Source organism: Periplaneta americana, chromosome 3 (assembly GCF_040183065.1).
Source record: "Periplaneta americana isolate PAMFEO1 chromosome 3, P.americana_PAMFEO1_priV1, whole genome shotgun sequence".
Lineage (NCBI taxonomy): Eukaryota > Metazoa > Arthropoda > Insecta > Blattodea > Blattidae > Periplaneta > Periplaneta americana.
The window spans coordinates 80,928,241-80,952,928 of NC_091119.1; the positions used below are offsets into that span (position 1 = coordinate 80,928,241).

Here is a 24,688-nt window from a genome sequence, read left to right on the forward strand (position 1 = left end):
GCAGTGTACTGTACATCTTAAAATTCTCCATTTCAAAGCCAATAGTAGTTTAGTTGTCAGGTATTTGGTGAATCTTTGGGAATTAGGCTTAATGTATCCTATGTTCTTTATCCAGCTAGTTTTCATGTCTGCATCAAGTTTAGAAATAATTTGTCAACCTTGAAAAATTATATTACGATAGATATTGTATGTGCAGGCATTTTACATTTAATGATGTCGAATGTGTGAGTAGCCATTACAGTATATTCTAAAAAAAAAAAATATAAACGTTAGTAATGACGTTATATCTTCTTTTAAATACTAAAACTGCCCCCCTCCCCCTGTTAAGTTTATTTATACATGCTAATATCTGTGGTCAAATTGCGTGTTTAGGATCTGTGGGTATACCAGTTTTGTTGTTACTATTCTTGAGTTCCTGCTCCTATTGTGTATTGTAGATGGCTTGTGTTGATGTAACTGATTTTAGATTGTAATTAATGTTTATGATATATTGGTGATTGAGACAGTCATGGTATCCAAATTTTCAATCTGGCATTTGCCGTTGTGATTGAGGGAAACCATGAAAAATCCCTAAAATCCCTGTCAGATTCGCCGGCCACGAAGTTTGAACCCAGACCTCCCAAATGCGAGTCTTAAACGCTACCATCTGAGCCTTTTCACTTGGTACTAAAACAGTTATGTGTTAAATTGTAGTAAATATTGTGAGTGAAGAGTCTCCATAAAAATCTCATTCTTATAGATAAAAATAACCTAAGGTTTCAATATGTAACTGTGATTTTAATTATTTAGCATTCCTTGTCAATTATGGAAGTAATTCACACATGTTGATGATGAAGACAACAATGATATATTATTTGAGCAACAGTGGAATGACTGATAGAGAAAAGTTGCGCATTAGAAGAAAACCTGTTCCTTAGTCACTTTGCCATATCACAGATTGTGAAGGGTCTGCTGAAAATCAAACCCCAGTCCGTTAGTTGAGAAAATAACTTGTATTGCTTAAAAATCTTGTAATTCAGGTGATGTATATATTTATAGTTTTGTAGAAAGTTATCCCATGAGATTCTTCTATGCATATTATATTACTCTTTATTAGTTTGATGTGTAGGTAACAAATTTAATATCTTGTAATTATATTAATATCTCCTTTTGAGTCATGTTAATTACCACTCTCAAATGCATTTTATTTTGAATTAGGAATATTACAATTAATATTAATGTTTGCAGTTTTTCTATTTACAGACTTGACACTAGAATGAGTGAAATTGAATTTGTGCAAAATATTTATTCTGTGGTTAAAAGGTTCCGGTTTTACATTTAAAAAAAAAGTTGCTATATTAATGAAATAAGCAGTGTTACTGTGAAATTTCAGTATCGTCTTTCTTACAGCATAAAATGTGGACAGTCCTGTATGCATGCAAGATATTAGACAAATTTTAACTGTACTTGTTCTGTTATAACAGATACCTATAGCATTAGCAGCTGTTTGCATGACCAATATTTCCGTGTTTCATAATCCTATAATCTTATAAGGGATGTGCCAACCCTGATCGTTGGAATTTTATAAAAATGCTGCAAATTTAGGATTGATTATTCTTTTTATTCATTTAGCTGACACAGCAACACTCATTGCTTTTGCTAAGGGAACTCCTACCTTCTAGTGGTGGAGGAGGAGCTGAATGTGCATATATAAAACAGTACAGCATTTATTTTGGTAACAAACATAACATGTTTTAAAATTGTGAACGTGCAGAATAATCAAAGTACAGTGAAACCTCTCATTTACGGACATCGACGGGACGTAATATTCTGTCCGTATCTGGAAGGTGTCCTTTATTGGGAGGGAGGCTCCCCAATCTAACAGTAAATTTATAATATGCATTATGTATCCCTTCACGCTTTAAATGAAATGTATTACTATAGTTTAATTCTAAATACAGTATACTGTACTACAGTAAATTCTTTGTAACTCTGAACTAAAACTGAAAAAGGAAAATACAGTACTGTACCATGCAGTTTTATTCTAGGTCTACAGTTTTGCAGTATTCGAAACAGAACAACTGATTGAAGTGAAGAGAATAATCCTATTAACCCCATCATGTGTCGAATACAATTTCACGATCGCGGAAACCTTGGACCCATCAGACAGGTTAAATTTTATGACTTTGTTTATCCACCCTTTTCCAGCTAACAAGGGGTAGCTGGCTGGGCTAGTGATAGCGTACGAGATCCTTATTGTCATCTTTCAAGTTAAGGAATTTCTGTACAGTTCTCAAAACTAAATTTTCCATTTTTGTAACACATTAGGTCTTGAAATCCAAGTTCTATCCACAGTCAGGGGATAAAGCAAGCTTTAGGACTGTGAAACAGCTGTCCATGTCCATGTCTGAGAGTATCCATAAACGAGAGTTTAATTTATCATTATTTCTATATTATTTCAGTTGGAACATAAAAATCTGTCCATATATGAGGAGTGTCCGTATCTTGGGGTGTCTGTAAGGAGAGGTTTCACTGTAATATATTCATTTTGCATACTTTTTATGAGTGACATGGAACAGTGGGTTTTTTTTTTTTTTTTTCTTCCCCCCCTCCCCTAATTATTCTGTTATGCAGAACAAAACTTTATGTTTAAACTATTCATGGTAGTAAACATGAGACACATTAATTCAATCAATGTAGTGAATATTTGAATAGTTGTTATAAAATGCAGTGATGCTAATGAAGTAGGCTACAGTAAGAAGGGTACAGTAAAACTGATGTACATGGCACAAAGTATTATAATTTCATTATGAAAATTACCATGCAATTTCTCTTATGTTCCTTGATCAATAAACTTATGTAGGTAACCATTTTCAAGTCTCCGAATCGCCAGTTTATTACAGACTGTCTAAAATATAGACATACAGTAATCAAGTAAGACTCGTGGTCTATACATATCATTTTGCCATTCAACATCTGTTGTAACTCTTGGTTGGAAAATATTTCCTGATGTGTTTGGTCACTCCAAGAATACAATAGTAAAAGGGTTTCCTCCTTTACTTCGTGAAGAATTATTTAACCATCATGTCACAGCATATTGAGAGAGTTGTCCAGAAGTTCTTTTATTCAACTAAAATATTAAATAAAGAATTTCTTTCTATTATTTGTTTAAATTTTTACCCAAGTTGACCTTTGTGCCCTAAAAACAAATATAAAGGCGTTTATTCAAAGTAGCTTAGACATATGGATTTAAATTGTATACATGTGGTATGTGGAAGACTGAAATTGAATACTGGACAACAGTAAAGATGTACTTTCCACCTAAATTTGAAAGGTTTCTGCCAGATGTCATTCCACGACACTACATGCGTATGAAATTCTCGAAACAAACATAAAATCAAACACGCACTCACCAATAATGTGACAGTTTCTGCTTATTCCCCTTCAACAAATTCATTCTCCTGTGAATGATAATGATAGTTGAACAAAAAAATATTCGAAAGATAAAAAGTTTCTTGCACCAACGACCAAAGAGAGTTGATGACCTCACTTTCTTCCATATGAAATTCACATGTACCTATTGTCCTCCTAATACAATGATCAGTGCTGTTTTCAAATGCTTTGTTCGTGCTAATTAAACATATCAGTTTCTAACCATGTCATATGAGACAGATGAAAGTGTGTCTTGCTCCCTACGCTGCTTCAGACAACACGTCATACGTATTCAATCCTCATGTCTACCAGATCAAACGTAATAGACCACCATTGGATGGCGGAGACCCCCACCTCCTCCTCTTTAACTCTCTGTAGCTCGTTCATATGTGCATCGCAAGATGTAATATTATAGATTTCACCATATTTCAGGATATTATAGATTTATTAATTTGCCCTACAGAATAATAGCTGTAATATTGACAATTAATATTTGAGGAGAAAAATTCGCTCTGGCGCCAGGGATCGAACCCGAGTCCTTGGTTCTACGTACCAAGTGCTCTGACCACTGAGCTACGCCAAATTCAATCCACAGCACCGGACCGAACCCTCCTCATTCAATGTTTCTCTTTATGGCCTGACTCCAAGTTAGGCATATATGTTGACGTATATGTCCAATGTCGACTGCCATTATATTAGGAGCGCACTCAGTTGAGTGACTTGTTTGGCCAGGATTCCGCAGTTAAGTGCACAGTAATCTGTACAGACATATGCACTGCAGCTATAAAAATATTATAGATTTATTAATTTGTCCTACAGAATAATATCTGTAATATTGACAATTAATATTTGAGGAGAAACATTCGCTTGCGCTGAGGATCAAACCCGGGTCCTTGGTTCTACGTACCAAGCGCTCTGACCATGGAGCTGTGCCAAGGAGGGTTCGGTCCGGTGCTGTGGATTGAATTCGGCGTAGCTCAGTGGTCAGAGCACTTGGTACATAGAACCAAGGACCTGGGTTCGATCCCCAGTGCCGGAGCGAATTTTTCTCCTCAAATATTAATTGTCAATATTACAGATATTATTCTGTAGGACAAATTAATAAATCTATAACATTCTTATAGCTGCAGTGCATATGTCTGTACAGATTACTGTGTACTTAACTGAGGAATCCCAGCCAAACAAGTCACTCAACTGAGTGCGTTCCTAATATAATGGCAGTTGACATTGGACATATACGTCAACATATATGCCTAACTTGGAGTCAGGCCATAAAGGGAAACATTGAAGGAGGAGGGGTTCGGTCTGGTGCTGTGGATTGAATTCGGTGTAGCTCAGTGGTCAGAGCGCTTGGTACGTAGAACCAAGGACCCGGGTTCGATCCTCAGCGCCAGAGCGAATTTTTCTCCTCAAATATTACTTATATTTCAGGATGTTCTTTCGAATGGTATAGGTCTATAAATTGTTTGGAAGTTTTCTTAACATTGAGTGACGTTGACTTGTGAGTTTGTTAAGAATTTAGAAGTGTGGCTTTGATTAGATGTCTGTATTGTACAATGGTGCATCGAGATTACGTCATTATCAGTACGTTTCAACCCTATTTTCAGTATTGGTGAAACAGGTGTGAATATGAGTAGTTTAAATATATCATAATTTGCCTGTGTTAATTTAGATCGTGGATTGTGAATGGTAGCTGGGAAGTTCCTGCACAGTTGTGTCAGCTCACACACAAAACAAACATATAATATTGCATTTCCTGGCACTGTAGCACCTGTATATGTGAAAAATGAAATGAGCGATTATGAACATGTTAAATTAGCTTACAATAGCATTTTCATTAAGTTTCAGCGATCATAATTGTAGCATCTCCCTTGCTAGTATGGTAGTATTTCTTGTCTATATTTTAATCCTAAATTTTGTAACTGAATTTGTTAGAATTTATACTTTCTATGTTAATTATGCTTTCTTGGCATGAGGTTATTTTCCATTTTAAATCCAAACTAAAAAGCTTCTGCTTGGAGTTAGGTTATTTACCAGTTCTGTATGGAAGAAATTGGTGAAAATAAATTAAGCATTTATTATACTAGTACGGTTTTTTTTAGAAAATTATTCACATATATTATAAAATTATTTTGACAGAGTTTATTAATGTGATGTGTATAGTCAAGGCCTATTGTGCAGTTCAGTGCTATGAGTTCTTATTACTGTGGAATAACATTACTGTTACTGGTTGAAAGAAAAAAAAACTAATTTTTTCTATTAAATGTCTCTGTCAGATAAGTTTGTTCATGTCAGTCATGCCTATTGGTTGATACTGATGTGGTACATAAGAAGTTTCAGAAATTATGTGATAGATAAGGATCACTAAAAGCAGGATAATTCTAAAGTCTGTTATTTACTGTCTTATTCAAAATATTACGTAATTTTTTTGTTTCACATGTTAATATAATCATGTAAATGCTTAAGTGTGTAATGAAAACTATGAAAAAAAAAGTGCTTAACTAATAGCAAAAATTGTATAACAGTTACTAAGTCATTTCGTGAGATTTCTTCTGATATTGGACTCAAGAAATTTCAACTTATGCATGCATTTCGTTCCAATATTTGTTTTTGCATGCTGTGTTGCACTTGTCCATTTTTATTCTTGCATTTGATTGTTACAATTAAACACAGAGTGAAATCAGTCTCTTCCTGTTGGATACAGAGATATAAATCAAGTTGAATTGCAACAGACGTGGATGTGCTGTGATCATAATACAGTTAGGAGCTTTACTGTGTGCTGAGTAAAATCCTGATAGTTTTGCACATTACTTTTCACAGCATAAATTATTGAATATATCACTTGAAGTCAGAAAATGTGATCCATTCATTTTGTAACTTAATATGAAGTTACATTAAAAATAATTTGGATTAAAATTTCATAGATGTATACTGATAGCCAAATAGTTATATTGTTGGCTTTACACATTGGAAACCCAGGTTCAAATCCCATTATGTCCAAGTGGAATTTGTAGTGGACAAAGATGATACGCAGTGGTAGGTTTCCACAGAATATTCCGATTTCCCCTACCAGCATTCCACCTTTAATCATCATTAGACCCTGGATTTTTTTGTAACCATCAGAAAAGGTTTAAGAGTACAGACATGATATTCATCGTCTATCAAACATTATGGGAAGATTTAATCCCCCCTCCCCCCTTCAGCTGCCTATTTCATATTATTCCACCTCTTTTTTTTTTTCTGTTATTGTAGTTCATTGCTTGTTTGGCAGGAATTAGAAGTAATTGCTTGTTCCAACACAGCTATTGTAAAAATATCTTGTAATGGATATCATTTTATAAAGGAAATGAGCTAACAGTGTCTTCAAGTTTAAGTAGGTCGCTACCTGATTTTCGTAAATTTGAACTGAGTTGAAGTGTGTAAATCTCAAGAAGAAATAATTTTGTGGCACAACATATTGCAACAGCCAAACATATCGACCCTCCCAAATACTAACATTGTAACTCAATTTTTTATGGTTTTGAGTTATGATAGTTAATATGGTCTTAAATTGTTTATTTTTCTTCCAGTACTATCATTGTAGCTCTAAACCTTCCCAATCGTATGTAAAATCTTATTGTTACTATCTGTATACACTGATTTACACGATCATTTTAAAACTTCATTTGCTTCTCCTGAAAAATGGAAGAAAGTGAGTTACAATGTTAATACTTGTGAGGATCGATATTTCTGCTGTAGTGAAAGTTGGCCAACCAGAAGAAAATGTATATGAATAAGCAGTCAGTTTTTTTCAGTAGTTTTGTACAAAGCGTTCCTAGAGGCAGGGATCCCTGTACAGAAATTTTTGGAGAAATACATTAAACAGTCCATAGCAAGTGAATTCACACTTGGGAAAAAATTATGTGCATGATTGTTATGACAGATGATGAAAAACATTCGACATCGGATTAGAGGAAAAAAATATAGATTTCCATTGATGGGACACTGGCTGTAGTTGGTAGGCATATAGCCAGTCTAGTTACTGGAACCATGAACTGCACAGATGATGAAGAGGGATGTATGCCATTGCTTCAAACTTCTGAGGAACTGAATAACGCCAATAATGTAACAATTTCTGAGTTATTTACTACAGCCTTGAATATGCTGTGGCCAGAGGTAATTCAGTATTATGATGTTCTCCTTTACATGAACAGAGCTGCTAGAAGTTGTAAAAAAAACCTTTTCCAACAATGTGCCACATGTCTTGCACATTGTTTTCATTGTATTGTTGAGGAGGTGATCATTTGATCTCCAATACCAAGAAGTTTCGAGCTTCATCCTGTGTCCAGACATTCAAAGAGCTTGCAACTGATCTTGTCCTACCTTCACAATCAATCCTAATGAGATGGGGACCATGGATTAGTGCTATTTCGTATTATGCAACAAACTTGAATATAGTGGAAAACTCATCAATTCATTTTCTGAAGATGATTCTGTTTTCTGTTCGTGATGCCAAAAACTTGTCATTGAAGCAGAAATTCAAAACGACTTCGCCTCTTCACTGCCCATTATGCAAAGTTACCTGGAATTATTACTAGTCTTAAAGAAAGAAAACCGCCCTTTGTTATATCTTTGAAGATTGTGGAAGAGACAGTGGAGTTGATCCAGGCAGTTTCAGGCAAGATAGGAAGTGCTGTGAGTGATAAATGCTATAGCATAGGGCCGGGCAACTGGAGCAAATAATAGCAGTGAACACTATAGACTCTCGTGAGTGGCAACTGAGAATGCAGTATCAGTTCTGTCACGTGGTCAGAGATGGATTCATACATTTGACTGCCATATGATAGAACTTTAAGATTGAACGAGATCCATTGTTCCAAATATTATGAAATGAAAAGATCCCAAAAATCTCCAAGACTCGTAAATCAATCAAATAAATGTTTCATAGATTTTCTTAATTACTTCGAAAATAGAGACAAGAGGAAGGGGTAGACCACGAGAATGTTGGTTGGGTGGTATTCAATGGAGCATGCAGAGAAGAGGATTAAGTGACGATGATGCTATAGACAGGGACATTTGGCAACAGCAGATTGGTTCGGGTTGAAGGAGAACCATTGTATAATGGAATATTCCTAATAAAAAAAAATAGAAAATAACTGATTTAAAATAATTTATGAGAATAAATATTTCTGGAAATTGGGAATTCCTTTAGTGTTTTTATTGTAAATATTTAGGATGTAGCAGATATTTAGTGTATATTTGTCTCATATTTTTATTAGCATAGGTCAGACTTGTTTAAATAAAAAAAAAAATCTATAAATTTTGTGTACACTTGTTGTTTCAACATTAGTTACTATTTTGAGAATGGAAAACTAATGGAATAATATTGATTAATATCCTGTCCAACTGAAAATGAGATATTTTTACTAATAGTTTTTAGTTTGTTGTAAATATTTAGCTGTAAACTACATTTTATCGCATATTTTTAGGAGAAACAAAACAGATTAAATATTTTTTCCCTGAAGAGAAACAAAGATAAAATGAATTAATTTTAGTGTTGCCACCTTATTTTGAAGAAGAATAAGAAGAAAGAAAGAAAGAAAATAAACATTGAATAGCTTGTGGTGGAAATAATGTGATTTAGGTGATGGAAAAGAACCTGTGAGGTACAATAGGTGTCTCTTGACAAAATTAATGTTCAGTTTTTGCCCAAAGTTGAATTTTAACATTACATGTCACCAGGAGAAAGTCTGATAGTAGTATTGTGAGATTTAATCGATTAATCGATCAATTTCTGTTGTAAGATTAATTGATCAAAAATATTTAATCGAATAATTGAGTCAAAATTAATCAGTTGTACTTGTTATTAATTATTATTTTGTTAATGCAAACTCAGACTAAAAATTCGGACAATATTCGTCTCTCAGAAATTGCTTACTTCAAAGCACAATAGTACTGTTATTTTGTAACTACGTAGCAGGTAGCATAGGGCAAATCTTTGCACAAACACTTCAAAAAGAGATGGAGATATGAGGACGGTGATCTGGTTTACCTTTATTGAAAGTTGAAACACAATGCGAATCCTTATTAAGTTTTATGGTTTTCCAAGAAAAGTTCCACCTTGTTGTCTGTTCGTCTTCCTAGCATATGAAATATATACTTTTCTGGGATTCGCCCCCCTCATCCCTTAACCATGGATACACTGTGTGCAAGTGATAGAGTAACTCCACTTTCTAAAATTTTGTAACCTGATTACAATACGGGCTAATTTGCTGTTTTGACTTCTGCATTGTTGCAGTTTCTATACTGAGTTTGTAGATGAAGCTTGTGTGTTTAATTCACTAAAGAAAAAAAAAAATAAGATTTTTGAGGTTTGTGAAAAGTGAAAATTCCGTTATATCATATGAGAATTTAAGAGGTGAACTCGGTGAAATGTTTGGATTTCAATTGAACGATCATGGAGAAGTGCTTGACAAAATAAAAAGTGTTATCGTGTTTAGTGATGCAAGAAACATTGTTAGTAAACATAGTAATTTGGAGCATGTGAATGCACTCACAAGTTTAAAATCATGGATGAAGCAGTATTAACTAGGTGAGTCTTCATATCTTTATATATACTTACTTACAAATGGCTTTTAAGGAACCTGAAGGTTCATTGCCGCCCTCACATAAGCCCGCCATCGGTCCCTATCCTGTGCAAGATTAATCCAGTCTCTATCATCATACCCCACCTCCCTCAAATCCATTTTAATATTATCTTTATATATATATATATATATATAATTTGTGTTTGTTTAAAAAATCCCTGGAGAAATTGGCACAATAAATTATAAGCTTACGTAATAAATATGTTAGTAAATAACTAATATAGTATTTTTTTGTGATAAAACAATAAAGCGTAACAGATATACAACATTTTATACTTATGCTTATTACCGAACATAAATTAAATTTAACAATAATTATGTGTTACAATATATTAAAACTTTTTTCAAATCGATCAATGATCAATCTACAGCACTAATAAAAAGTAAAATATATGTGCATATATATATTTTTGAACATTATTATAATTTTCATACTACATAATATACTGTATTATGTACTCTTATTAAATGCTATATTATACTGATTGTGTAAGTTTATTTTCTCAATCATGAATGTTCTAATTATTTGAAATACAGTGAAACCTGTCTAAAGCGGCCATCTGAAGTTACCTTGTAAAATGGCCATTTTATCAGGTAGCCGCTTGATTAAGGTTGCACTTTTCCATGAATAAGCATGAAAATATTGAATTTCATTGACTTTTTATTACTGTGCTCATACAACAATCGTGCATATCAATGTCAGTCTCTTCCATTCTTGCAACTAGCCTTTTCAAAACTCGCTTGCGGTACCTCAGTTTAAGTGACAGGATTTTACCTTGATCAAGGGGCTGGAGGTGTGATGCATTTGGGGGAAGAAACACCAATTTCACGGGTCACATTGGGATTTTGTCGTTTAATCTTGGAATTGAAATTGCATAACTAATTCTCAAACAATGATGTTGTCATCCAAGCTTTATTGTTGTCAATCCACTTCACCCCCAATAACCCCATGTCAGCATTTTTCAAACATCTCGTTTTCAATGATTTCCCTATCATTAAGAGTGGTTCTTTTTCTCCTGCAGCATTACAACAACAGAGCAGGGTTATTCTGTCTTTTGCCAACTTTCCCCCTTTACACTTTTTTTTCTTAAAACTTAAAGTTTTGTTAGGGAGGGGCCTGAAAAAACCAGTTTCGTCAACATTGTAAATGTCTCTGTGTTCATATTCCGCAAGAATTGAAGACAGGCTATTTTTTCCATTCTTCAATAACATTGGTTGAGTGTGTCACCTCCTTCACCAGACACAGAATAAAATGCAATGTTATGCCGCTTCCTAAAGCACTCTAACCATCCATTACTAGCAACAAAATTGCTTACATTGGCAATTAATATTTGAGGAGAAAAATTCGCTCCGGCGCCGAATTCAATCCACAGCACCGGATCGAATTTTCCTCCTTCAATGTTTCCCTTTATGGCCTGACTCCATGTTAGGCATATATGTGCTCCTAGTATAATGGCAGTTGACATTGGACATATACGTCAACATACAGTATATGCCTAACATTGAGTCAGGCCATAAAGGGAAACATTGGAGGAGAATTCGATCCGGTGTTGTGGATTGAATTCGGCATAGCTCAGTGGTCAGAGCGCTTGGTATATAGAACCAAGGACCCTGGTTCGATCCCCAGCGCTGGAGCGAATTTTTCTCCTCAAATATTAATTGTCAATATTACAGATATTATTCTGTATGACAAATTAATAAATCTATAATATGCTTACATTGAGTTCTTTGGCAATTTCAAGAGCTTTCTCTTGAATCATAGGCCCACTTAATGACAATTTCTTCGCCCTCGCACACACGAACCATTCGTAAATGAAATCATTTACATTACTAAACACAGATTCTCTCTTCCTTTTTTTGGCCACGACATATATTTTTCTCCCATTCTTTTAATATTTCATCTTTATTCTTAATTATACCCTTTATTTGTGTTCTTCCATATTTGAATATTTCTGCAATTTTTCTCGCAGATATTCCCTTATTACTTTCTTCAATCATTTTTCATCTCACCTCTAAACTTAACACTACTCTAGATTTTTTTGTTAGACATGATTTCTCTCTCAAACTAACTTCATAGTTCCTCCGAATCAACTGAATGAAAAGAAGAAAAATTCGTAAAAGCTGGTCCAAATAGAGAAAGATAGTAAGAGGAGAAAAAAAAATTCGAATGGTTAACTACTGACCTAAAACATACTGTGACATTTTCGATAGAAAAAGCCCGTGTTTCAATCCTTTAAAAACGAGTAAGAATTTATAGCTGTGCAGGGTCAGAGTGGAAAGTGACAAGAGAGTCATAAAACAGTAACCAACTAACCCCAAGATACGGAGGGTGTACTGTTGTATACTTAGCTATTGTCCTAATGATATTGCTTCCTGTCCTCTATCGAAAAGATAGGTCAGACAGTATCCGTGAAAAGGTTTTTTGTTGAACAGTGACTGTTATAGTCAGGTTCCAATCCAAATAAATCCCAGCCACTGGCCGGCACATGAGGTGGCCGCTAAATAAAGAGGGAATTTGTATTGATCTTATGGAAAATCCAATTGGTTCCAGAGAAAATTGGCCTTTTGGCCAGGTGGCCGTTTAAATGAAGTGACCACAAAGGTTTCACTCGTTTATTTCAATCTCATTTAAATTACTTAAAGAGAGAATTTTGATCCCTATTACAGTGTATCCATGCACGATAGATATCTGTAATTTGTAATGTGCTCTGCACAGCTGTTTTGCACTGGAGAGCTGCCAATGGTACTTCGTGAGCAAGAGCTGCTATGTGCTGCTCCATGTAGCATTCAGTTGCCCGGCCATGCAGTAGAGTAATGTCTGCCAATCCAGACCTAAACACGAAAGTGTAGACATGATTCTCAGTGATGAAAATGCAGGTTCCGTGAACATGGATCCATTGATCATTGTTTCAAGTATGCTCCAATTACCACAGTGGACATTGGACATTATTTTTCTGTTCTGAAAACTGTGTTATCTGACAAATGGCAAAATTTCAATGTTGATAAATTGAAGAAACACTGTGTAGGTATATTGAACAAATGTTAAGCAGCATTAAAGGGTTGGGTCTACTGATTTTGTGATTTTTCTTTGCAAGTAATATTGCTGTTTAAAAGTAAAAATGCCACATATTTTAAGTGCCTTTTTACCTGCCTTTTTATATCCTTTTTAATGCCTGTCTCTAATCATCATCACCACCTGATCCTATGTAGATTACCTTCCATGTTGCACCATGGGCAATGCTGTGTGCTGTGGTGAAAGAAAAACGTTACAATTACAGCATATCACTCCTAGAAGGGAACACTAAAGTGAATGATGTCAAATCAAGTATCAAAAGTATCAGCCATAGGAGGAGGAAAAAAATCTTAGGGGAATAATAAAAGATAGAATAACATTGTCAAAAAGAGTAATTATAACCGTCTGGACATCTGTGCAAGAGAATAACCATCATAAACTGAGGAAAGAGGCATAAGTCATTTAATCCTAAGAAAGGCAGCACAGAATTATGGTTCTTATTGGTTTATTTAAATGTTTCCTTGCAAGTAGTATGATGCTTGTCTCAGTAATGTTTTGAATCCTGAAGTGGTCTTAATGCTGATGTGCTGTATTGCTCTAATACTTCACTTATAAAATCCCATCTTCAGTTCTCGTATGAGTCCTCTGTCATTGAAATATCTGAATGATTACTTACTTTGCTTTCGAGATGCTACTTATATTTTTACAGCTGGAAAAACTGCTAACTTATTGTGAACCTTACTGATCAAAATAAATTCTTTTTGGAATTACAGTATTTATTTTGTTCAATTTAGGTTCATCTCAGGTAACTACTACAATAATGTACCAGTTGACCCAATGCAGCATGATTATTCTAGTTGTGTCAAGGCTGAGAAACAAGTTGGGGGTCGGTGTTATATTCATCCACAATGATAGTCTCACCTTCTTTTCAGGACATAAAGATGTTGTCAGACTTTGGAAATAGTTTATATTCTTACTATAGGTACTAAAATTTCCACTATTTCTTTATCTCTTTCTCAAGTTGATCAAGGAATTAGATAGTATGAAGTCAGAGTTACTTTCTTCCATTTCGTTGTTTCTACTATGTTACTAACATGAATAATTTTACACTCACATTATGATTAATTTTTAACAAATGGCTAGAAAACTTCTTTTCAAGGTTTGTCTCTATGGAGAGAGATGTCACTGCTGCTTCACTGAAAACGTACGAGAATTGTAGCATTTAAAAGGAACTTAATTGTCTGTGTTTTTTGTATTTTTTATTTTTGCATGGTATTTAGTGTTACAGCATGTTTGTTTGTACTTTGTGGGTAACATTATTGAATAAAGCACTGCATAATTTGTAGAGCGTTGCCTTGCACATTTTAGTGTTGTGCTGTTTGTTGCACTATAATTGGAAATAACAATTTGTTATGTGTAATTTTTTATGCACTATGGGAGATGTGTGAACCCTAGTATGCCTAAGCCGGGTCTCAAAGGGCCCAGGAGATATTAATTTTGAACACAATTATTTTAATTTTAAATATGTTAGTTCATCTTCCATGCATTCTTCAAATAATCCTTCAGCAATGTTCCTTAAACATTTGAACAGAGATTCACAAATTAATACCTTTTCATTTAGCTACTCGATTAAATTGTTCTAGATCGGTGTTTGTGTTGAGGGAGCAGCATTTTTTAATGCCTGGGACGGCAAAAAATGGATGGTATGAATTTATTGAATTTAGTCTGGTCATGAACTGCCCCTGGCCACCTAAAAACTATGTCCATTATTTTAAGTTCAGCATTACACACAGTCTGAACATTCATAGAAAATCTTCCATCTCTTCCTCTGTACTCTTCAGCATGTTCACCACCGGGTGATTTAATTACCACATGGGTACAATCTATTGCATCTATCACTCTGGGAAATCCAGCTATTCCATAAACGTATTGCTGTATTTTATGTATTTCAACCTGAGATCCAGGAAACTTTATGAATGTTGGAGCTAGACGGGCAATGGCTTCTCTTACGTTCTTAATTATCCTGTTGGCTGTGCTTTTGTCTACACCACAGAAGTCGCCAAGGCAAATTAGAAAGGCTCCACAAGCATAAAATGTCAGAGTAAGTAGCAGTTGAGAGATGGGAGACACTGCATGACTTCTGTAAAGAAAATAGTAGACATAACCTCACTTTTCCTCTCAAAATTAAATTAAATGAGAAACGTAATACTGATATATAATATTGCCTTATGAATTTGCTTGAAATTAATTTTAATGATTTAAAAAAAATTACAAATTCTGTTGAATGATGATAATCTGTACTAAATTTACCTGTCTCGTGTGTTCCAAATCATCAATGATTAATTCCAGCATGCTTAAAACTGTGTCCTTTTTTAGTCTGAATCTTGTCACAAATTCTCCATCATATTTATTTAATAGGTCAGGTCTATGCCTTATTTTCTTTTGTTTCCGCATTCTTAAAAATACATTATATATTAATTCATCATTACTATCGGAATTATTGACGTCTAATGCTGTTGCCATTTTATATTTTATTCTCTAGATAATGATTTAACAGCGACTGAAAGCATGGAATATCTTATTCGGGAGATAACCTCTGAATAACGCACTATTCTGAGTTTGTACAATGCATTTCTCGCATAACCATGGAGTTAATTTTAATAGGACTTTATTCCGTGTTTGTACAACTGGGCCCTAGCCCAAAATATTTTCCTAAGTACCTTATTCTCGGACACCTCGGACACAACCTCTGTTCCTCTCTCAAAGTGAGAGTCCAAGTTTCACAACCATGCAGAACAACCGGTAATATAACGATTTTATAAATTCTAACTTTCAGCTTTTTTGAGAGCAGACTGGATGACAAAAGCTTCTCAACCAAATAATAACAGGCATTTCCCATATTTATTCTGTGTTTAATTTCCTCTCTAGTGTCATTTATATTTGTTACTGTTGCTCCAAGATATTTGACTTTTTCTACTTCTTCAAAGGATAACTTTCCAATTTTTATATTTCCATTTCGTACTATGTTCTGGTCACAAGACATAATCATATACTTTGTCTTTTCGGGATTTACCTATTTCTTTACTTGCTTCAGGTAAATTTCCCGTGGTTTCCCTAATAGTTTGTGGATTTTCTCCTAACATATTCACGTCACTCACATAAACAAGCAGCTGATGTAACCCATTCAATTCCAAACCCTCCTCTGTTATGCTTGACTTTCCTAATGGTATATTCTAGAGCAGAGTTAAAAAGTAAAGGTGATTGTGCATCTCCTTACTTTAGCCTGTAGTGAATATTGGAAATGCATCCAACAGAAATTGGCATAGGGTTCTTAAATGACACTAAATTTTGATTGCAGTTTCCCGTAACTTTAATTTTTTGCTTTATTCTCATATAGGAAGTTACATATCTTCGGAATTATGAATTCTACATGGATGATATTTGGAAGACACATTCTTTAGGCTATTAGGAAACGTTTCTCCATAATAGAAATTTATTATTCTGTTGCATTTGAAAAATATTCTTCCATAAAAGTACCTCTAAAATTTATTTTATTTATTTATATCTTTGAAAAATATTGGAGTGCAAGAGGTCAAATGACTTTATTGTCAAATGCCTAGCATAGGAAACAACAAAACAAAATTCATTTTTAAAATGTATTCTTCTATCTTACAATTTTGAGAGCCAATATCAAAATTATGCTCCAGACATTTTAAAGAATGTGCTTTTTGGAGTAAAATATCGAAAAAATTCTGAACTTATCTTAAAAATGGCTGAGATATATCCATTTAGTGAATTACTGTATCCTGGTACTTTATTTTTCAAAATTTGAGTCACATTTTTTTAATCTAATCTTGAATTTAAGTTGTTGCAGCAATGATATTTCTACATACAAAAGATGAAAAATGTGCATTAGTTATGAAAAAATCTCAAATTAGACCATCCTCTCCCCTTAAAATGTGGGGTCTTTCTGATTCTGCAACTGCGTCCTCATTCTTAAATTCTTAAGTTTCCTGCTGAGTTTTATTGAAAAAATGTGAGAGCAGAACAGGCAAGCTCTGAATCGTGGAAGAAGAAGAAGAAGAAGAAGAAGAAGAATAATAATAATAATAATAATAATAATAATAAATAATAATAATAACAAGAAGAAGAAGAAGAAGAAGAATTATTCTAGGAGCCATACACTGTGGTGTGATGCTTCTTGATGATTGATTGGGTTATGAAGATGAACCCGAAACCTTTGCTTCTATTTGCTTAAATATGGTGAAAACAAACACTTTTATTTTGATCTAAAAGAGGGAGGAACAAAGAAGAGATGTAGATTGGACTTATCCATTGCTTATTTTTAAAGAATTCGCAACATTTCGAAGACTGGTTCTATCTTCGTCTTCAGATGAAAAAAGGGAGTGGGGTAGCTGTTTGCAACAATCCCACTTTTTTTTTCTTCACTGAAGACGAAGATTGGCAATCTTTGAAATGTTGCTGATTCTTTAAAAATAAGCAATGGAAAAGGTCCAATCTATATCTCTCCTTTACTTTTATTTTGCACAAATTGTTATGATAGTATGAAATGTTCTGTACATTTCTATTCCTGATATCGCTCTAAATTTGATGTTTATCAGAAGAATACTTCCATAGTCATGATTAGTTACCCCAAATAAAAATACCAACACTTAATGAAACTATATACAGGATCCGACAGAATGATCTGTTTGGTTTGAATTGGCTGCCACACAGGTTTCTTGATAGTTACGTTAGAGTGGCATATATCTTTGAGCAGCACAAGCCATGCCATTTCAGTTATTATTATAGCGAGGATAGCTGAAGATCGTGCATTTTGTTGTTGAAGCATGTTAAAAAAATGGCGATTCTGTGATTGCAAAGCAGCGGTAATTTCATACCCATTTTAGAGTAGGTTGACACGAAAGAATTCCTGATAAGAAAACCATACAGTAGATGTCGTAATGTTCGGACTCCCGAGAATATCGCAGCAGTGAGGCACGCTGTTACTCCTTCTTCACGGCACAACGTTCAGCCATTAAACATGCTCTGGTATTGAGAATATCTGATCGGAGTGTCTGACGAATCTTACACCTATGCCTCAAGTTTCATCCTTACAAAGTTGCGATGGTTCAGGAACTTCGACAATGTGACTGGCTCAACCACCAAGATGCTTGCGAGACCATATTGAAAAAAAAATGTTTCAATAGTGACTAAGCTCATTCTCATTTGTCGGGCTGCATCAACAAACAATACCTTCATCAGCGACCTCTCTACAGTGAGCGTGTTACTGTTTGGTATGCTGTTGCAGAATTTGGAATAATAGGGCCATACTTTTTTGAGGAAGAAGGACACACAGTCACTATTTCAAGAGTGTATAGCTCGTGAGGGCAAGATTTGAACGATATTTTCTTTAAAGCAAAGTGATGTCAAAATGACGAGCGTTCTTCTGTAAGATGGTAAAATAAAATTTTGATTGGGATCTATGTTCTTTTTATTTATGTTTAAAATTGGGGAGATCATTCTGCTGGACCCTTTATAATTATTATAATAAAAACTTAGGCATGAAAAGCTTAAATTATCTAATACTTTAACTGCCTTTGATTTCATTTGAATCACATAAGAAGTCAGTTAACCATTCCAAATTTTCTTAATTAAGGCATTACAGAGTTTTTAATCTTTTGAAAGTGAATCTCTGTGTTCCTTATATATATCTTCTGAGGCCTTTGAATATTCATGAACGCAGCCATTTCGGTAAAATACCTTCACTCTACAAGCTTGAGTTATTTACTAATGTACCTAAGTAGATTCTTCAGAGTAAGAAGCAAAACTCCATTTTATTCATACATATTGACTCCTTGCTCAAAGATGGAGAAGCTCTTGAGGAGCAAGCTCATTTTTCTCATCTTTGTTCATACCACCCAATGTTAAATGGAGCCCTTTATATGGGTCTACTTCGAACTCACTGTTCTAACGTCCTGCATCATACATTGTATATCTCAAAGGTGCTGCTGGAGTGCTGCAAACGTCGGTTGGTGGGGGATATAGTGACCAGGAAAGTGTTCATGTTAAATCTGTCATGCTGTTGTATCATGTCTGTAATCACTGCATAAGTATCTATCCATTTTGGATAACAGTAACATACTATTCTTTTGAAGCATACTGCAAAGCATCTGATTTGTTACACTATTTCCTTCCATCCCCTCCCTCCACTCAGCCTTTCCACAATGACACAAGCAATAGAACATAATGACGAAATAAACTAGTAAACAAAACTTCTCCTTGCCTGTCTAATCATAATATACTGGCAATTTCAAATTTAAATACCTAGCCTTTGGAAAACCTGTGGGATATAGATGGAATATTGCTGGCTTCTAGTCAAGTTTGCAGCATTCTCTTTATAATTTATTTTGAAAAATTAAAACAGCAATAAGATGCATTTGTCAAACACGAAAGTCTATAGAATATAGAAACTGCAGTGAGTTACAAGAAGTTGACTGTTTACAATACATGAATTCAGTATCGATACTTATTCTTGTCGTTATGAGTCCTCATGTGCTACCTTTTTTCCTCGTTTATTACTTCATGATCACCATATAAAATATGTCCGCCTTGCAACTAACACCATAACTTATCGTACAACACATGACCTAATTCTTAATTAAGCTTAAAAGATTGGGAAAGAAATAGAAGTTGTGCATGATTAGGTGGGTGAAACATGATATTGCTCTAATTCAGTCACTTACAGCTCAAGGGGTTTCTATTTCACTTTTTGCTTCCCTGGTAGTTGTCTTTTTCAATGTTCCACTCAGATAAATTATGTCTTGTACGTTTGTATGTTTTCAGAGAAACTAATTGTATGTTGCCATCTGAATATTTTGACAGATTCCATTCTGTGATGCTTTATTTGTGTGCTTTGTGGCTTAACAATGACATAGATCCTGTTATTAATAATTGTGTTGAATGAACATCCTGCTTCTTGCATTGTGTGTGTTTGTTTGTTTGTGTTATCCTTGTGCCACTCGCAGGTCTGGCTCGTGTCCCAGTCAGCTTCTACAGGTTCTGCCACTAGATGGTAGTTCTGCACATCACCGCCTCTTTGGTTCCTCGGGCTCACAGAGAATTAAGCATAAAGAGCAACGTCCCAATGTAGTCATGGCTAATCTGCCCCACTTTGGAAGGTTGGTTGCAATGTATACTGTTGTTTTCTTTCAGCTGATATGTATTGCAAGAGTACGAGCTAATTTTTATTTATTTATCTATTTATTATGCTTAAGTAATTAGATTGTTGTGTAGGGCAACGATTCGCAATGAGGGACCGCAGCCCTCTGAGGTCAGAAGAACAGTTACTGCAATTGCAGTTTGTGACCACTAACAAAATAATATTAATAATATTTAAAGTTGTTCTGTGAAAATTTAAACATCTGACTACTTTGTTTTAAATAAAAACATAATTAAATTGTTTTTTTTTAGATACCAAATTCATATTACTATATCCTATGGAAAGATTGCTATATCTAGAGTTTCGAAAATGTAAGAGACTGTAACTGAATTAAAACTCTGTATAACACAATATTTTAATATATCTATGTTGTAAGTTTTCACTGGAGATTTGAAGTGCTATATTTTACTGGGTTTGGTTTTGAAACACTTCATTCGCTGTGCCTCCAAAATCCACTATGTGATTTTAAACCGATTTTTCAGGACAAAGAAAAAACATTATCACTTTTAATTCTCTTGATTATCAAAGCTACTTTCGAGTATAATTTCATCATTTTTCATGCAATGATTGAAATAATACCGAAAGTGGCTTCGAAAATCAACAAAAGTGATAATGTCTTTTCTTTCTCCTGAAAAATCTGTTTAAAAGTACATAGCGGATTTTGGAGCTGCAGCGACAATATGTTCTATTTTTATAATATTCAAACGTTGAGGCAAAATAATCACATGACATACTGTCAGTGATTCAGGAGAAGATGAGCGCAGAGTAAGGAGAAAGGGTGATTAATAGATGATGTTACGACAATAGTGCAATACTTGTACTACTAGTAAGCAGAAATAATGTTTCCACTTACTAGTAGTACAAGTATTACACGTGTTGTTGTAACATTATCTATTAATCACCCCTTCTCCTCACTCCGCACTCGTCTTCTCCTAAGTCACCGACTATATGTATATTAAGATATTGCTAGAGATTTTTTATATTGTTAACTAATATTATATTAACATTATTTTGAAATTATATTTATTACATTTATATCTCTAATAAAATTCTATTATTGTTTATACAACTTTAAAGTTCTTAGTTGCATCACATTGTATTCTTATAACTACTCCTGAATATTGTTGTCTTTCTTTGGAAGTAATATACACCATTTCTGTCCTCAAATTATTTTTTATCAGTTATGATATGATATGATATATATATTTGATGTCATTAAAAAAAACATAAAAATAATGGTGTACTTTCACATTGCTGTACACAGGTGCTCATCATAATAAAATTATACTTATAATTACATACTGTTGTCAAAGCATATTGTACATGTTATTGACGTCCTGATGCATTAAGCCTTTAGGTACTCGCCTTAACTATAGCTTAACTATTAGATATGCCATCTAAAATAGAAATTCGTTACTATTGATGTTATACCCTATAAAATGAAAATGTTGTCCCTTCTTTAATAACCTATTTTCAATCAGCATCTACGTTGTTATATTGGCACACATTAGTCTTAACCACTATTCGTTTTGAAAATCGATCATACCATATTACACCCTAATCTTTTGTATAGTCCCTTCACAAGTATCTGATCACATATTTCAAAGCACACTTACACGTACATTTCTACACTTTTGACTCTTTCGATCAGATTACGCCCTTTCCTAGTGTTAGCACCATCTTATTAACAGACTTAATACCATTGTTTCGATCATTTCACTTGGACCCATCTCCTAGTAATATAATAATTATTTCAGCCTACTTTTTCGCGAGTTGCAATTTATCACACTTTCATCAATTATTATTCTCTTCATCACAATTTACACATCCAATTACTTTTTAATGGTAATAAAAGATAATCTATCTTTCCCGTTTTTTCTTTGTATTGTTTAATTCCTTATTAAGTAATTATTTCTAAACAATACCTGTTCTAGTAAACCATTTGCCATTGAAGGTTCCGGGTTCTGGCAGCTTCCCTCTGTCTCCTTGAAGATTCTTGGTAGATCCATTTTCCTCTGCTATCTGTAGAATCACTATGTAACATACATTGGGCATTGATCTCAGGTAACAGCTGTTTACTTGCTGATGGTTTCTCTGCTCTGTACTGAAGTCATCACCCTGCGTCTCTTCCGATCTTCTTGTCTTTAGTATCTAGTTATTATTTGACTTAAAGTTTTTCTGGCAATAATCTAGATCATAGCTCTTTCCATTAATTATCAGTTTGTCAAATGCTAACACTGCAAACTGTCCTTTTTTCCTGGCTTCTTTAAAAAAAATAATAAGCAACTTTCTCTTCTTCCTTGTTTCCATGCTAAAATCATTTTCCAGCCAAATTTTGGATCCTCTTAGGCTCCCACAGTTTAAAATTAATTCTTATGTAGCGACACACATTTCACTGGTATCGGCCTTTTTGTCAGTTATTAAGCAACATATTTGCTCAATGATATTAAATTTCATGAAAATGTATAGTTGAATTTCCAGTGTTAATCTTGGTAGAGAAAAAAATTGTGAAAAGCCTTCAGCTCACTTAACTGGGTCGAAATTTTTACTACTATAATATTTTGATATAGTTCTCTCCATCTCTCTCCCGCCCTCTCTATCCCTCCCTCTCCCTCTATCTCTCCCCTTTCCCCCTTCCCTCTGTCCCCTCCCTCTCCTCTCTTTCTCTCTCCCTCTCTCTCGCTTCCTCTCTCCCCCTCTCTTTTTTCTTCCCTGTCCCTCTGTCCCCCTCCCTCTCCCTCTTCACTCTCTCTCATATTTAAAAGAATTTATCGAATTTTACTAAAAAGACCGGAATGTAATTGGCTAAATTTTATTTTAAATATGAAACATAGTCAGGAATAATTACTTCTAATTTTAATTTACACATACAACATTTTGAGAGTATTAATTGAACTGCCTGTAACACTTTGGTATAGTTCATACACTTACCAGCTAAAAGAGTGGGTCACTTCGTAAAAACTGAAACATTGTCAATAAACCACCAATTTAGAGAACATTATTAAATTAATAATTTATTACTATAGAAAGATGTATTCAGCATTTTTGGAGATGAATATGCTGTTCATAGGTCATAAAATGCCACCCCATGCGCCAGTTTCGACCCCTCTCCCAATGTGCTTTATGGCTTTACAAGACCAATTGGCACTAAAACCTCTGAAGTTTTACCCATGTGCAGTGCCACAGTTGATTAGTGTGATATATTTTGTCAGAAGTCATAATTTTATTATTCTTCAGTTTCTCTTTCAAATTTGATAAGGTAAGTTGCCTCTTAGTGGAGAAGATGTTATGAGACCTCTTGTGTTGGTTGAGAATGGATGAAGCATTAATTTTGTGGCTAATGCCATCGATGCCTCATTTGGAAGCATCCAATATGCCCTATGACAATTTCGTGTGCTTGGCTCCTACCACAGATGACTGACTCAGGCCATGAGAGGTCTACATCCACAAGAGTTGACACATATCTCGTCTCCCATGTCTTATGAGATTGCCACATGACTGCGGTCCAGGCCATCAATTGTCTCGAAGCAGTGAGGATCATCATTGTGATTGAGAGAACTGTTAGACAAAGACTCCGGGAAGCCAATTTGACCTCAAGAAGACCTGCAATTGCTCCACAGCTCACCCTCAGCACCAGGCAGTGTGATTACAGTTTCTGTGTTAATACCAGAATTGGACTATGGACCAGTGCTCAGTGATGCTGTTCAAAGATGAGTTGCGACTTTGCCTCTGGTCTTCTGATGGTAGAGAGAAAGTATGTAGAAGGCGTGGAGAGCAATATTCACTTTGCAACTTCTCCAAGAGAACGCAATAAATTGGAGGTGACTCTGTCATGGTATTGGGTGGTAACAGATTTGGGATCCAGGTGAAGCTTGTTTTCTCTGATGGAGACACTCTGAATATGCACCAATAGATAGTGGAAGTGTTAGATCATGTGTTCCCTTTGCTCCCTTCAGCGAAAATTTCACTCTTATACATGACAGTGCCCACTCCAATGCTGTTCTCTGTTTGACGGATTATCTTCATGACGTCAGGATACCAGCCCTGAGTAGCCAGCATGGAGTTCAGACTTAAATCCTATTGAACACCTGTGGGTTATGTTCTGCCAAGGTGTTTGACATCACAACTTCGACACTATGAACGAAATATGAGCATCATTGCTGGAACTGGTGGTCAGCATGTTGTGTTTAGTGGAGACCATCATCGCTGCAAGGTGTGGTAACATCCATTATTAGTACAAGATATGCGCACAGTGACAGTTTCAGTTGCGTAACAAGTGTTAATGCAAGCCATTGTCTCAATAACTTCCTGAAATGCATTACTTGAAATTTTGCATAAATTACAACATTTGAGAACTTAACAATAACTGCAAAAAAAATAATGAATGGAATGAAATGCATAGGAATTGTGTTAACT

The 24,688-nt window shown here is 34.7% G+C and overlaps 1 protein-coding gene across 5 annotated transcripts in view; it reads left to right on the plus strand.

Moving 5' to 3' along the window:
• The window catches only part of POSH (Plenty of SH3s), a 210,185-nt gene that overhangs the window by 150,081 nt on the left and 35,416 nt on the right, over positions 1-24,688 (plus strand). For 2 of the 5 annotated variants that reach the window (XM_069820864.1, XM_069820868.1), the window contains exon 12: positions 20,079-20,231. The exons of 2 other annotated variants lie outside the window; for them this stretch is intronic. In XM_069820864.1, the coding sequence (XP_069676965.1) occupies positions 20,079-20,231 (153 nt within the window). Of the gene's footprint in view, positions 1-20,078; positions 20,232-24,688 lie in introns of those variants that run through there. One more of the 5 variants, XM_069820866.1, reaches the window with a different exon arrangement.